The sequence below is a fragment of the Mustela erminea genome, chromosome 10 (assembly GCF_009829155.1).
Source record: "Mustela erminea isolate mMusErm1 chromosome 10, mMusErm1.Pri, whole genome shotgun sequence".
NCBI lineage: Eukaryota > Metazoa > Chordata > Mammalia > Carnivora > Mustelidae > Mustela > Mustela erminea.
In genome coordinates, this window is record NC_045623.1 from 74,427,296 (window position 1) to 74,442,984 (window position 15,689).

At 43.9% G+C, this 15,689-nt stretch overlaps 1 protein-coding gene across 2 annotated transcripts in view; it reads left to right on the forward strand.

Moving 5' to 3' along the window:
• TESK2 (testis associated actin remodelling kinase 2) overlaps window positions 1-15,689 on the forward strand; it is a 128,281-nt gene that overhangs the window by 110,746 nt on the left and 1,846 nt on the right. For both annotated transcript variants that reach the window (XM_032361153.1, XM_032361154.1), the window contains 6 exons: window positions 7,746-7,892; window positions 13,783-13,865; window positions 14,112-14,196; window positions 14,454-14,537; window positions 14,722-14,808; window positions 15,496-15,613. In XM_032361153.1, the coding sequence (XP_032217044.1) occupies window positions 7,746-7,892; window positions 13,783-13,865; window positions 14,112-14,196; window positions 14,454-14,537; window positions 14,722-14,808; window positions 15,496-15,613 (604 nt within the window). The remainder of the gene's footprint in view (window positions 1-7,745; window positions 7,893-13,782; window positions 13,866-14,111; window positions 14,197-14,453; window positions 14,538-14,721; window positions 14,809-15,495; window positions 15,614-15,689) is intronic.

Here is a 15,689-nt window from a genome sequence, read left to right on the forward strand (position 1 = left end):
AAGGAGCACAAGCAGGGGGAGTAGGAGAGGGAGAGGCAGGCTTCCGCCTAAGCAAGGAGCCTGATGCAGGGCTCGATCCCAGGACCCTGGGATCATGACCTGAGCTGAAGGCAGATGCTTAACGACTCAGCCACACAGGTGCCCCACTCTTCTCTTTTTATAAAGATACCAATCATATTGGATTAAGGGTCTACCCTACTCTAGTATGATCCCATTTTTGATTTTCCATCTGCAAAGACTATTTCCCAAAAAGGTCACATTTACAATTACCACTGGTTAGGACTTGAGCTCTAGTATGATCCCATTTTTGATTTTCCATCTGCAAAGACTATTTCCCAAAAAAGGTCACATTTACAATTACCACTGGTTAGGACTTGAGCATATCTTTTCGGGGGACATGATTCAACACACAACAGATCATAGTATCCTTCACCTATAAACCTTTAGTGCTCCTGTGGTCTGACAAATTAACTATAGATGTTTCATCTTGGTGTTCCAGAACTTCTCTAAAAAATTACATATTTATAATAATAAATATAATAACATAGCATAGATAACTAATATATTTTAAAAGAAATATATATTTTAAAAGAAAGGTAACTTAGAGATTCCAAATATAATAAAATAGCATAGATAACTGACATATACTGAGAACTTTCTTTGATATTGTTCTAAGCATTTTACACACATCAACTGATTGGCTCTTCATAATTCTATAGGTTACATACTAATCTTGTTGGGGGGGGTGGATACTATTCTTATTCCCATTTTATAGATGAGTATTAAAGAAACTGAATGACCCACCTAGGGTCACACAGCTAGTCACAGGTGAGATTCAGTCCTAGGCAGTCTAACTCCAGAGTGTGTGGGCTTTTCCACTATACTGTACTGTCCATCTTTACTTTTTAGCTTGATCCCTTCTCTCTACTTATACCTTACTCAGGAAAAAGTAAAGGAATAACTTCTAATCTCTGCACTTTATCTTTGTGTTCCTTTTGTACAGAATGTCTTTCTTATTCCCAGTCCTGAATATGGGCTTCCATGAAATGGAACTGAATCCTCAGGAAGGCTTGGGTGAGGGAAGGTATTCCAGGTAAAAGGACCAGCGCTGTGTGCAAATGTGAAGTAAACAGGGGTTAGACCTTTATAAGCAGGAGTGAATGGCTTTATAGTCTATGCTAAGTAAGGGTTGTGGGTTACCCTAACAGTAATAAGGCATTATTGAATAATTTTAACAGGAGGTTGAGTCCAGGTTGGCATTTCAGAAGGAGTATTTTGGCTGTCTTACGGAAAATGGATTGGAATGAGGGCTATGTCTGTTCAAGAAAGGGGCAAAAAGACTAGTTAGAAAGCCAGTGGAATAACCCAGGGAGGGGTTATGAAGATAAGATATTGATAGTGGGCAGAGTGAGTTGTATAGTATGAGCTAAGCACTATGCTGGACATACTTTGTGTGCCTTATTTCTTTTCATTACTCCCTGCCTTTAATTAAACACCAAATCCTGTTGCTTTTACCTCTAAGATGTCTCCAGATATTATTAACCTCCTTTCCATTCTTGCGGTCATTGTCTTATTCACCCCTTCCTACCTAGGTGATTCCAGAAGCCGCCTAACTGTTCTCCTACGTTCAATTCCTGACTTTTCTATACAGTTTGTACATTACTGTTAGAGTGATATTTTCTGTATAGCATACATGTTACTGTTGTGTGTGAAGAGAAAATTATAGTTGATTATCACTTTGACTGGTCAGTAAAGTAGACTAGACTGTGAATTAAGGGGAGAGACTGGCCCCACTTTTGTTTTCTGTGTTTGTGTTTTCACTGTTTGTGTTTTCACAAACAGGCTTTCAGTGTTTGTGTAGGTGGATGGTTAGAGAGCTGGACGGATCTTCCTCAGGACAGCCCTGCTAATTACATGGTAGCAAATGATCTCTGTTAGTTGGATGGCAGCACATTTATCTGGTTTGGGTGAATGCCCGAGCTCCAGGCCAGTTGGGTAGATTTTTCAAAAAGTAATAATCCTTGCAGTTGATATTTTCTTCACAGCCTCTGAATATGCCTTTGAGCCACTGTTCCAGGGATAAGCTTGTTAGTGGCAGGTATCAGTATGTTGATAATCCAAAGTTAAAAAAAAAAAATTAACCCATTTTTTCTTATTCTTCTGACTGATCATGACTGGGTGAGGCTACTATAACTGACTAAAATCAGCTGGGAACAGGAGCCTTGGGTATAGTGAGTGTTACCTCATTGAGAGGTAAGTGTTGCCTAGTGCTGCTCCAGAATATTCTCTGTATGGGCATGTTTATGTGTCTGTCTGTGTCTGAACTGGTACCATCAGAACCTATGGGGATATATGGGAAGAACTATATTCTCAGCCTACACAACTTCTAGCCATCTTTTAGGATCCTCCTCAGATGTTATCTTCTCTTTGAAATTTTCCAAGCTCAGGGAGAGTCAGTTTCTTCTTTCATACTTACCTCTACTAAAGGGTTATTGGTATTATTTACTTATATGTGTGTCTTTCACTGGACTTCCTTAAGTTATAAACTATTACTCATCTTTATATACCTACATTTACTCTGTAATGTGTACTCTGTGTAATGTACTCTTCTGATCACAGAAGGAAAATAATGTTGATGTTAACTGATAGGTTCTTACTGTCATATGGGGGTGACAGGAAGTGGAGATGGACTCACTGAATGGTTGTAGAAATAACTGAATGGTTGTAGAAATTAATTGATATTCCTGAGTGGAAAGCTGAATGTTCACTAATCTGACCCCATGGTGATTTTTTTTTATGGTGTTGACATATGATTTCTTGCATACATAATATTGTTTAGTCTCCAGCACATATCTATTTATTGACTGCCTTTTAGGATAAGAGTCTTTAATGAAATCAAGTACCAAACACAAATGAATTGGTAGAAACTCTGTTACAATATTTTTATTAGACTGCAAATTGGAAAGGCAGGTTTGGGTGTAGATAAAGTTTCGGAAGTTTGTGGAGCATAACAAATAGCATGGAGGACAAGGGGAGATGGAGAGGAGAAGGGAGTTGAGGGAAATTGAAAGGGGAGGTGAACCATGAGAGACTATGGACTCTGAAAAACAATCTGAGGGTTTTGAAGGGGCTGGGGGTGGGGGGAGGTTGTGGGAACCAGGTGGTGGGTATTGGAGAGGGCATGGATTGCATGGAGCACTGGGTGTGGTGCAAAAACAACGAATACTGTCATGCTGAAAATAAATAAGTAAATAAACAAACAGATAAATAAATAAATTTATTTTTAAAATGTTTCAGAAGTCACTAAGAGGTCCTGAAGTACCTGTAGCTCTTGGTTGGCTTGTACTACAGTTTTCTGGACTTGAAAGTGTAAAAGGACAACAATAAAAAATGTAAAAACTTATCTCTGTAGTAGGTTATTTAAATGCACTGCCAATGCCTTAGGCCTTAGGTTGTTTTGTAGAGCTGCCCAAGGGAGTGGTCTGGAAGAAAACAAAGCCAAGCAGCTGTTACCCTGATCCTGGGACACTGAATGTGCTAGTGTATTTGATCTTGCCTCTGCTTCCCACAGAGGGATTGGCCAGAGGACACACCAGCTTAGCCTGTGCTGGGAGTTGCTTATGGGGAAGTGAACGTCCCAACTAATGGGCACACAGAGTGTGTAGCAACTTAGAAATCTTCCTTGTTGGCAGATCTCAAACTTCCTTTCTTCATACACACAAAGGTCTTGAAACACTCAGAAATTGTGGTTTCTGAAGGCCCAGAGGCTTATCAGCCCCCTCTAAAAATATTCGCCAAAGGCAGGCAAGATAAATGGTTTGTAACAAGAAACTCCATTTAGTTTCCCTCTCTGGTCCTGGTTTGTGCTTCTTCCATCTTGCTTGAAGATCCAGAACCTCCTAAGGGTGTGATTCCCCACCTCACCTCACCTTTCTCCTCTGCTCTCCACCTTGATCTATGATTCTCAGATCTTCAAAGACATGCTGAAAAGAGTAAATACGTATTTTTCTGAACCAGAATCGAGAGTCCTGGCTTATCTTGGCCCAGAGAGAATGCAGATACAGCCTTTTCTTTCTTTCTTTCTTTTCTTTTTTTTTTCTTTTTTAAGATTTTATTTATTTGACAGACAGAGATCACAAGTAGGCAGAGAGGCAGGCAGAGAGAGAGGAGGAAGCAGGCTTCCCGCAAAGCAGAGAGCCCGATGCAGGGCTCAATCCCAGGACTCTAGGATCATGACCTGAGCCGAAGGCAGAGACTCTAACCCACTGAGCCACCCAGGCGCCCCAGATATAGCCCTTTCACCGTAGTCTTTTCTGCCTGGCCCTCAGTTGGGAAACCTCAGTGGCTCCTGAGGCCTTCCGTGTCACATTGTCACCCTATCAAAGAAGTGAACCACCTTTTCAGTTCTTTCTGTCAGAACTAAAAGAATTTGCATGATGAGATGTCCAATATATTGCTCCCAAGTAGCCTGAAGTTTGCTAGTTTCTTTTTAGTAAATGGGCTCCTCAAATGTGAACTGTGGACAGATTCAGCCAGAGTGAAGAGATGAAAGGCGCTGTGTTAATGCCATCAGCATGCCTCATTTTGAGATTTCCAAGATGGATTATCAAGTAGAATGGAGCAGATTGACAGGTTTCCCTTTTGAGAAATTAGGTGTATTTTTAGCCATTCTCTCTGCGATGCCAAGCCTGAGCCACCTCGTCCAAGGATATGAAGTGCTGCATCGTGCTGCCCCCAACTGGTTCTTTCTGGTTCCTATGTTACTGCATCATGACATCTCAGACTGTAAGGCACTTAAATTTTTTCCTAAGCACTTTTCATATGCTTGTATTAGATTCTCATGATGACATTGTGAGTTATATGGATCAGGAGTTATAATAACTATTTTATAGGTAGGAAAACTCTAATCCCAGAAGGAAAATAATGTTGATGTAAACTGATAGGTTCTTACTGTCATATGGGGGTGACAGGAAGTGGAGATGGACTTACTGAATGGTTGTAGAAATAACTGATTAGTTGATTTGTCCAAAGGTAATTAGTTATTAAGAGGCAGAATTGGACTAAAATTCAGATTCCCTAACTGCTCCCCCTTTAGGTTCTCTCGTTGTTTGAAAATTCAGTATCACCCCCCAAAATAGGTATTTAAGAGCTTAATGTTAAGCTTAGAGGAATTTTTCCTTTTTCTTTTATGAAAGGAAAAGGAATATAATATATCATGTAAGGTTTGAATAAATTCATGATCTCCTTGGCAAAAATTTTTCAGCTCCTGTTCTGTATGAGGCTCTTTGACTCAGATGCTGCGGCTTGTTAGTCTAACGTAATGTAGTGGTAAAGAACATGGACTCTGGGCTAAACTGCCCAGAGTTTGAACCCTTAACTTCTAACTTCTAAATGCCTTTTATAAAATGAGAATAAGATTATACTTAATTCATGCGATTATGTGCAGATTAAATGAGATAATTGATGTTAAGTTCTTAGACTAGTGCATGGCACAAAGTAAGCACTATGTGAATAAATATTAGCTGTTGCTACTGTTGTTTTGTTGCTGTTGTTTCTATTATTACTCTGACTCTTATCACCTCTATATGAATACATTTATTTGCTCCTTTTTTTTCCCCTCCATTTCATGGGTGTGTAAAAATGATGAACAGCCAAATTTATTGAAAGAGTACATCTTCACATAGTTTCTCCATAGCCTTATCTTCTTACTCACTCCTCAGTTCACTTGGTCTTAACTCTGGTCTTTTTTTTTTTTCTTCAAAGATTTTATTTATTTATTTGACAGAGATCAAGAGGGAGAGGAGGAGGAGCAGGAGAGAGAAGGGGTGAAGCAGGCTCCCCACTGAGCAGGGAGCCGGATCAATGTGGGACTCGATCCCATGACCCCGGGATCATAACCTGAGCGGAAGGCAGTCACTTAACCAACTGAACCACTCAGGTGCCCTTAACTCTGGTCTTGACCAACTGCTGTCACCGTAGTTACCAATGATTTCTTAGTTGCAAGTTCAGTGGACAATTTTCCTGCACACTTTACTCGAAATGTGTAGCATTTGATACTTTTCGTGGTCATTTCCACTTTGGAATATTCTCCTTTGCTTCAATGTTAACATTTCTTTTTTTAAAAGATTTTATTTATTTATTTGACAGAGATCACAAATAGAGAGGCAGGCGAGAAAGGAAGGGAAGCAGGCTCCCCACTGAGCAGAGAGCCCGACTCAGGGCTTGATCCCAGGATGCCGGGACCATGACCCGAGCCAATAGCAGAGGCTTTAACCCACTGAGCCACCCAGGCGCCCCCAATGTTAACATTCTTGTTTGGTTCTTCCTCTGCCTGCTCCTTTATTTATTTATTTTTATTTTTTTATTTTTTTTTAAAAGATGTTATTTATTTATTTGTCAGAAAGAGAGAGAGAGAAAGGACACAAGCAGGCAGAGAGGCAGGCAGAGGTGGAGAGAGAGGCAGGCTCCCCGCTGAGCAAGAAGCCCGATGCGGGACTCGATCCCAGGACCCTGGGATCATGACCTGAGCTGAAGACAGCGGCTTAACCCACTGAGCCACCCAGGCGTCCCCTGCCTGCTCCTTTAAATGTTACTATTCCTTAGGATTCTGTGAATTTCTCACCTTATATGTTAACCCCTGGACAACTTCATACATCCTGAGGTGTCAGGGACTACTTCAGCTCATTGCTACTGCCTCCTAAATGTTGGTCTCTAGCTCAGACTTTGTCTAAGCTCTTTTTAGGACATCTCCACCTTGGCTGTCCCACAAGCGCTTAAGCTCAACATGTCCTAGCCGACCTCACTATTTTTAACCTTGCTGCTCCTTCTAAAAACCTGTCTTTTTGTCTGTTTTGTGGCTATTAATAATGGCCTCCAGGAGCCCGGGATCAACCTAGAGATTTTCATTGCTCTCATCCCCCCAGTCCAGACTGTCATCAAGTTTTGTATGTGTCTGTTTGTTTTCAATTCTGCCATATAAGTATATCTTGAATCTTGCTCTGTTCCAGTGTCTCCTCTGTTGCCTTCGCTGATGCACCCTTCTTTCACCATGATTATCGCAATAATTGCCTTTTTACCCATTTCCATAATCTATCTAACCCATCGATCATATGATTGCTTAATAAAAAAATCTTTTCTTTGAAAAGTAAAGATGAGTATTTTGCTCTTATTTTGGACTTACTTTGGTCTGATAGATGGGATAAAGTCCATATATCTTAGCAAAGTATACTGGCCTCACCTGTTTCTACTCTTCATGCACTCTGGCCATATTGAGTAAATTATTTCCTGAATGCACCTGGCACTTTATCTATAACTTTGCATATACTGCTCCCTCTGTATGCATTGTCTTTCTTTCCTGTTCCCCCAGGTCATCCTTTTGATTCCTTATTTCCTCTGTGCAGCTTCCTCTGACATGCCCAGATTGACTTTGTAACTTTATCCTCTGTGCTCATAGTGCTGTTGTACCTGTACAAAGCTATGTTTTAGCATTTACCACATGATACTGTTTGCACCACTTAATAGATTGTCATCTCCGCAAAGGAAAGGGCCTCTGTGTGCGGCACCTACCATACTGCCTGTGCACCGAATAAACCCTCAGTAACTTAAAAAAAATTAAAAAACATGGAATCTCTATTTTTTTTTTAAAATGGAATCTCTATTCTCTGGGTGTTTATTCTCTAATGGTTTCACCACCAGCCTAAACACTCCTGACAAATGGTGGCTGGGTTTTTCCTTTTGTTTTGCAGTATATCAACTCTGGAAACCTGGAGCAGTTGCTAGACAGTAACCTGCATTTGCCCTGGACTGTGAGGGTGAAACTGGCCTATGACATAGCAGTGGGCCTCAGCTACCTTCACTTCAAAGGCATTTTCCATCGGGACCTCACATCTAAGGTATGAAGGCTTTCCTTGCACAACTCTTTGAGACACTGCCTTCCAGTCACTAATGAGCTTTGAAATGATTATCTCATATAGATTTATTATTTAGTCACAGAGAATATAACTTACTACTCTGTACAGCTAGTCCTTAGAAAGCCAATGTTGGCTCACAGCAGGTACCTTTTAGTGCTGAGCCAGGCAACATATATATCTTAAGAATCTTAATCCTTGACCCAGTCTGAATGAGTGTTGCAGGAGCAGGTGACATGGGAGGGTTAAGAGATTCCTCTCCTATAGGAGTGACAGCAGTCATTGCAAATTGGGAGCCTGTGTCATAGAGTTCTCTTTCACAGCCTTCAGGAGGTAGCTCTAACTGAGAGCAGGAGTTCACTGCTTTTGTCATTTGAGTGCAGGTTTTGAGGGCTATAATGTACTGACCCATTTTCTATCTGTGTGATTGAGTTTCTGCCCTTCTGCCAGTTCTTCTTTGGCATCAGCTAGTCTCTTGCTGTCCAGATTGCTGTGTGACTAGGTTAGAAAATAGTTGGCTTTTAGAGGAAGTTGGCCATGCTACAAGGCAGGCACTTCAGGGCCAAGTGGCCCAGGACACCACCATATCCAGGCTTATATAAATAGTATTGTTTTATCATTGTTGTGGGAACTATAAGCCATCTAACAGGACTTCTGTGCAAGAGCTGATTTAAAGTCTTCTAGAGAGGTATAGAGGAGTTTTGTACATGTCCAAGAATAGCTGTCATTTCATTTTCCACCTGCAACACCTACACATGCACACATATAGACATGCATACCAGACTCCTGTACCCCTTCTGTCATGAAGGAGGGGTGAGGGAGCTTGTTATAAGATGAAGTTTGCAAAGGGGACACAAGCAAGCTGTACTCTCAGAGCCAATAAGGCCTAGAACAATAAGTCCTTGGTTACCTCACACGACAGCAGTTCTTCTTCTGTTCCAAACAGCAGTACTGCCCCTAAGGGACCTTGGCGATTGGCTTATAAACTACTGCAGAGAAAAGAGCTTTAGGGAGGTGGATGTGGGGCCCCTGGGTGTGGCAGGGCCTTTTGTAGTCAGCTGCACTGTTACTGAAGCAGCATTAAGATGGCAAGTGGAGGAACGGCCTGGGTGGCTCAGTCGGTTGGGCGTCTGACTCTTGGTTTTGGCTCATAAGTCATAAGACCCCTTTGAGTTTCTTGTCAGCTCAGTCCCCACAGTGGAGAGCTGAATGTATGATTAGTGTATGCCTTTGACACATATAAAAAGAAGCCCAGTTGTTCAATTATCTGCCCAAACTTTCAAATAAACATTTGCTAAGCCGTTTCTGTGTGTCTGTGCTAGGTTTGAGACACAGAGATGAATGGGATCATTCCGTCACTGAAGAGGCAAACATAGTGTCTCCCAGCTCTAGTGTGATGAATTCTAATAGGGGAGTGGACACAGAGGAACAGAAGCCAGGCAGCTGTAGGGCCTACGCTCCTTTTTGAGCCTGAAAATCAGAAACCTTTCCCCTCAGGGAAGTCTGTCTGAGCCTCCCTTATGTCTGCAGCTTACTCTAGGCAAGGATACATTTTTTCCCCCCCAGAGGGAGTAGGGAGGGCCAAGGGAGAGGGAATCTTTTTATTTTTTTAATTAACATATAATGTATTATTTGTTTCAGGGGTACAGGTCTGTGGTTCATCAGTCTTACACAATTCATAGCACTCACCATAGCACATACACTCCCCAGTGTCCATCACCCAGCCACCCTATCCCTAGACCCCCAACAACCCTCAGTTTGTTTCCTGAGATTAAGAGTCTTTTATGGTTTGGGGAGAGAGAATCTTAAGCAGGCTCCATGCCCAGCATGGTGCCTAACGTAGGTTTCAGTCTCAGAACCCTGAGATTATGACCCCAAAATCAAGTTGGACACTTAACCAACTGAGCCACCCAGGGCGCCCCAAAGACACTTTTGAATAAAGCATTCTTCGTTCTATATGTAGTGGACCTTATATTCCACACAGCCTGAAAACTGGTCTGGCTTCTTCAGAACCCCACAGTGGTCTGAGCTTCATATTTGTATTCTGTAGCCACCTAGTTATAATGGGGCCATGTCCAAGTTGGGTGAGAAATGCAAGCATTGTACTAGATGCCTTTGGACGTTTGAGATAGTAGCTGGAGTCCCAAATGAAGGGGTTTTACGGTATTGCACATAGTGCTGCCTTCTTCATGGCCCCTGGCCCCTGCTGCTCTCTTAAGACTACATTGCTCTTGCCATGACCTTGCTGAAGCCTACCTTGCTTCATTATAAAAGGGGAAAGCTTTTCAGCCTCTTTCTGGGGAGGGCAGTGTCATGTGAGAACCCTTAGGAGACCTGGGTCTTTACCACTTACAGTTGTAAGCTTATTTTTCTCATCTTAAATGTAAAAATCTTAGATCTGCTCACCTGACAATGTTGTTTTGACTGTGTTTGTGAAAAATGTTTTGTAATCTTAGGGTGCCATATAGACAGAAGTAGGCAATCTTTCCCTTACCCAAGGGGCTAGGAAGTATTCTCTGGGCCATCTCCTTCTTAAGACGTCACTGCTTTCCTGAAGCTTATAGTCTCTAGCCATGGGAAGGGACTATACAGACTTTATAACATGGTAGATGGGAATGTTACAGAGAGGGCGATGCATAGGATGCTTTGAAAAAAGGGTATTTAACCCAACCTGAGGGTACAGAGCAGGGTTCTCAGAGGAGATGGGGGCTGAACTGAATCTGGAAAACTGAATTATACTTACTAGTTTAGTTTAATTATTATCAGTACACATGCTGGAGGTCATATTCTAGACCAGAGCAGACACAGGGAATTGCACAAACAAAGGCATAGTGGCATGAACTCTATGATGTGCAGACTGGGAGGGAGGAGTGGTAGGGAATAAGAGTTGAAAAGAGAGGACTCTGATCATATACTGTGTGGCATATTTAATCTTCTAGATGGGAAATGGAGAAAGCGACTCAGCTTTTTTGAGATATACTTCACATAAAACACAACTTACCCTTTCAAAGTATGTATTTCAGTGGCTTTTAGTATATTCAGCCACCACCACTATCTAATTTCAGAACTTTTCTTTATTCCAGAATGAAAGCCCCACACTCTAGTCCCTTATCTCTTCAGCCCTGGGCAACCACTGATCCATTTTCACTTTCTATGGATTTGCTTATTCCAGACATTTCATATAAATGGAATCATACAATATGTCATTGATGGCTTTTAAGTAGGGGAGTAACACAGATTTACATTTTACTAAGGTCATGCTGGCAGGAATGAGGAAGGTGAATAATAGAGATCAAGCCTGGACCAGGCCAGGGAGACCAGTTACAGGAGTGTTGCAACATTCAGGGGAGGAATGAGGAGGACCTAATGCAAGGGTAGTGGGAATGAAGAAGGAGGGACTGATTTGGAACATATTTATTATTATTATTATTATTATTATTATTATTATTATTATTATTTTTAAAGAGTTTATTTATTTGTCAGAGAGAGAGAGGCAGAGAGAGCACAAGCAGGGGGATCAGCAGAGGGAGAGGGAGAAGCAGGCTCTCTACTGAGCAGGGAGCCCGATGTGGGACTCCATCCCAGGACCCTGGGATCATGACCCAAACTGAAGGCAAGATGCTTAACTGACTGAGCTACCCAGGTACCCCTGCATGCCCAGTGTTAATATGATTCCTGAATCACATAAAAAAGTGTTGAAAGAAGTAATCAGCAATGTCAGCAGCAGAAAGATCAAGTATATAAGAACTAATTTTGTCTATTGAAATTAATGCCATAGAAGTCATTGTGTCCTCTGGGGGAATGCACAGCAGAAACCGATGAGGAATGAGTGGGAGATAAGGAAGTGAAAGCAGCAAGTGTGGCCAGCCATACCTCACTAGCCTAGACCCCATTAAGGGCAGGGTCTTAAGAGCAGGCTGGGAGTTTCTGATAAATCCCACAGGGGCTAATCCAGCAGGGTTGCTCCACATTTTCCTTATCACCTCAGATATAGGCTCCAAAAGTCTGGCTCTTTTGGTTTGCAGTATCCCATCTTTGTCTTTGGCTCCCGTGCCAGCTATTGGCTGTGAGAAGCTGTACAAGGTGCAGGAGTCACCCTCTAGATGAGGGGCAAACTGGGTAGCTTTGTCCCATATTGTGAGGCCCCAATCATCCCTGCCTTAGCCATTTCTCAGCTGTTCACAGAAACTACTGTGAAGTCACTTACCCCTATGTGGGTGGTTTGCAGTGAGGACAGTAAATGTCCATGAATGTGAAGCTGGGGCAGAAACTGCACAGCTTTGACAAGGACAGTGTACTGTGGCCATATTCTTTTTCCCTTACATGCTGCTCCCAGGCTGAATTTATGGGGCTGTTTCTGAGGGCTATAAAGCAAATAGTAAGTAGGACTTTAGACTGAGCCTTGGAGACAGGAGCCTGAGTTGTTGGTGAAAAGGGAGGAGCAGGGAAAATAACGTGACCGATCTGAGCTGATACTGCCTCACAAGCCTGTGTCTTGTAGCCTGGGCTTTGGCTTTTCAATAGGCAATAGCTGGCCCAGGCCCATCCTCTCACAGTGATAGTTGCGGGGCTCAGGGGTGCTGAGGCAGCACGACTTGATGGGAGGGCCAAAGCCATGGCAAGCACAAGGATGGTCCTGGTTGGAAGCCAGGTATGGTGCATGTCCATCTGGGACCCAGGGTAGGAGATGATGAAATCAGAGGCTCCTTCCAGCTCAGGGAGAGAATAGTATGATCACGTTGAGGCCAAAGAAAGGGAGTCATTTGTACCTGCGGTGGAGGAAGCAGGAGGTGATGTGGCTCTGCCTCAGCAACTGCATGCCAAGCCCAGTGAGGAGGGAGAGAGGGCAGGTTTGGGTCAGATAGGGCCTTGCTGGCCCCAGAGATGTCCCTGAGCCCAGGATCCCTACTCTCTCCTGCCTCTGGAGAAAGGGGGTGGAGGGAGGTGCCTCCTGAGTGGGTGTGTAGGGCTATTTTGAATGCAGCTGTTTGGGGAGAGCTGGTTGCTGATTTGTGTTTATTTACAAGTCATCTGGGTTCATCCTTTCTCTTGTTCAGTGAACACATCCTGAACCTCTGTCACCAGTTGAGTGCTGTGAGGAGGCAAGGCCTGAACTAAAACCTGTTCTCTGCTAGACTGGCAGAGAGGAGGAGTTAAAGGAGTTGAGAAGAGAGTGTGGTAATGACAGGGTGGAAAGGTCACTTTTATGTATTTTAAAATACATAAAAATACATGGAAAGGAGAGTTGGGAGAACATTCCAAATGGAAGGGAACTGTATAAGCAACAACAAAAAGCTTGAAGGAGCTATTCAGGTTTTAGGAGTACAGGTTGTCTGTGACAAGTTTGGATGGAGATGTGAGCATAGGAACAGCATGGGGAGGGGGTAGGTCAGTTGGTTAGAGTCAGGTCATAGACTGAGAGGAAGCTGGTTGTGATCCTGTGGGCAGTAAAAGATAGTGCAGGCCTGAATGTTTGTTTTACACTTACATTACTTGGCAAGGTCAGGCTAGTGTTTGGCTCTGCATTCTGAGGAAAAGAGAATGGAAGGCCAGGGGCCTGATAGTCTGTCTTCCTCTACTAGATTGTAAGCTCCAAGAGGACAAAGATGTTTGTTCACTGAGGCTTAGTATATAGAAAGCAAAGATAAATATTTGTTGGAAGCATATGAATCTTAGGGCAAGAACCCAAGATCCAGGCCTGAGCCATCTCCCATGGGTGACAGAGCCCCCAAGTCTGACCACTGGGATCAGCTAAGAGTGTTGTTTCACCAAGGAGGAGAGCCAGGGTGCACTGTGGCAGGGAGGGGTGATGGTAACCTTATGGCTGGGTGGTCCCCCTTCTGAGCCACATTGTCTTCTTCTTTGGGAACCCTAGAACTGCCTGATAAAGAGGGATGAGAATGGTTACTCTGCAGTGGTAGCTGACTTTGGCCTGGCTGAGAAGATTCCTGATGTCAGGTGGGTAGTCCTAATTGGTACTGGGGTCACAGAAGGGACCGAAGCAAAAGCAAAGCTCCAGCTTCTTCCCCAGAGGCCAGAACTTGGTCACAGCTCAGTCACAGCTTCCTAAATGTGGTCAGTTTTATTGCCTTCTAAGACGTCTCCCCTTCAGGGAGAGGAGTTCCCAGTGGTCAGGTATCCCATTGCACCAGCCAGTGGCAAGCTCATTTTCCATATAATCTCCCCTCCACCCCCACCCCACAGCAGGGGAAGTGAAAAGCTGGCTGTGGTGGGCTCACCATTCTGGATGGCACCTGAGGTTCTCCGAGATGAGCCCTATAATGAAAAGGTGAGTCTGGGGATCCTGGGGCCTGGTACTCCTTAGAATCCACTCTTAGCAGAAAGTATCCAGGATCAACCTGTATGTTCCGGGTGGGGAGCTATATCCCGCTAAGACCAGGGCTGGTACTCGGCAGCTGCCCGGTAAATGAACTGAATGAAATGCAGACAGTAGGGCGCAAGCCTATGCTGGTGGACCTGAGGGGCAGAAACCCCACCTCTCTCTCCACTGAGAAGGAAACTCATTGAGGTCTCATTACCCACCAGGCGGATGTGTTCTCTTATGGTATCATCCTCTGTGAGATCATCGCCCGCATCCAGGCTGATCCGGACTGTCTTCCCCGCACAGAGGTGAACTGCAGGCATAGGGCACAGTGCCAGTGGGATGGGGCTGGTTTTGAAGCTCTGGAACTGTTGTTCCCAGGGTGGAGTTGCTGGAACTGTGTAGTTCTCAGCCTCTCCTAAGCAGGCCAGGATGGGTGGAGAGATTAATGACCCGTCTTCCGTGTCCCCTCCCTACCATACCTATCCACAGAACTTTGGGCTAGACTATGATGCTTTCCAGCATATGGTGGGAGACTGTCCCCCAGACTTTCTGCAGCTGACCTTCAACTGCTGTAATGTGAGTATCTCCCTCCCCTCCTCCAGCTTTGGTCAGGAGCTGGCTGAACCCCTTTCATCTAGTTAGGACAGGCTGCTAATTAGCTTCATGAGGAGCCTCCTTTTCATTGATGAATAGCAGTGCCCATGGCCCCTCCTCCACGCCGCCTCCAGAACCGTGGACCAAGAGGAGGAAAATTGCTGTGTTATACAGTCCTCAGCCTGCAGGGTAGACTCACTGCCTCTTGCCCTGGATATCAGTAGAACTCAGTAGTCAGATTTCAGTTGGACTTTGGGTCCAGCTAGCCTTAAGGCCCATGGGAAGGGCTTTTGATAGCCTTCATTTTATACAGCTCTGGGGTCTGGACCTACCTGTCATGACCAAGGGGTAGCTGGGCTTTATCCAGGTAACTCCCAGAAACATGTTAGCAAAAACAGAACAAACCAGTGTAAGCATACCCTTTTGGATGGTTCTGTGCCCATCAAGGGGATAAGACACACACTGAAAGGGTGCTGATAGGAGTGGGTGTAAGACAACAGCATCTTCCCTAACCTTAGCTCTGAGAATCACCCTCATGGTCTGGGACCTTTAGGAAAGATCTCTTAGCTGCATATCTGAATCTTAGAAGATGCCAGAAACAGACTCAAATGCCATCCTTGGGGTGGAAGATAGGAGGACAGGGCTAATGGTTGGTGTGGATGACTACAGATGGACCCCAAACTGCGCCCATCCTTCGTGGAGATTGGGAAGACCCTGGAGGAAATTCTGAGCCATCTACAGGAAGAAGAGCTGGAGACAGACAGGAAGCTGCAGTCCACAGCCAAGGGTAAGAGATTAGACCAGTGTTCTACGTGACTCCAAGGGAAGAAATTAGGATTTGGGGCCTTCTTCTCTAGGGCTGA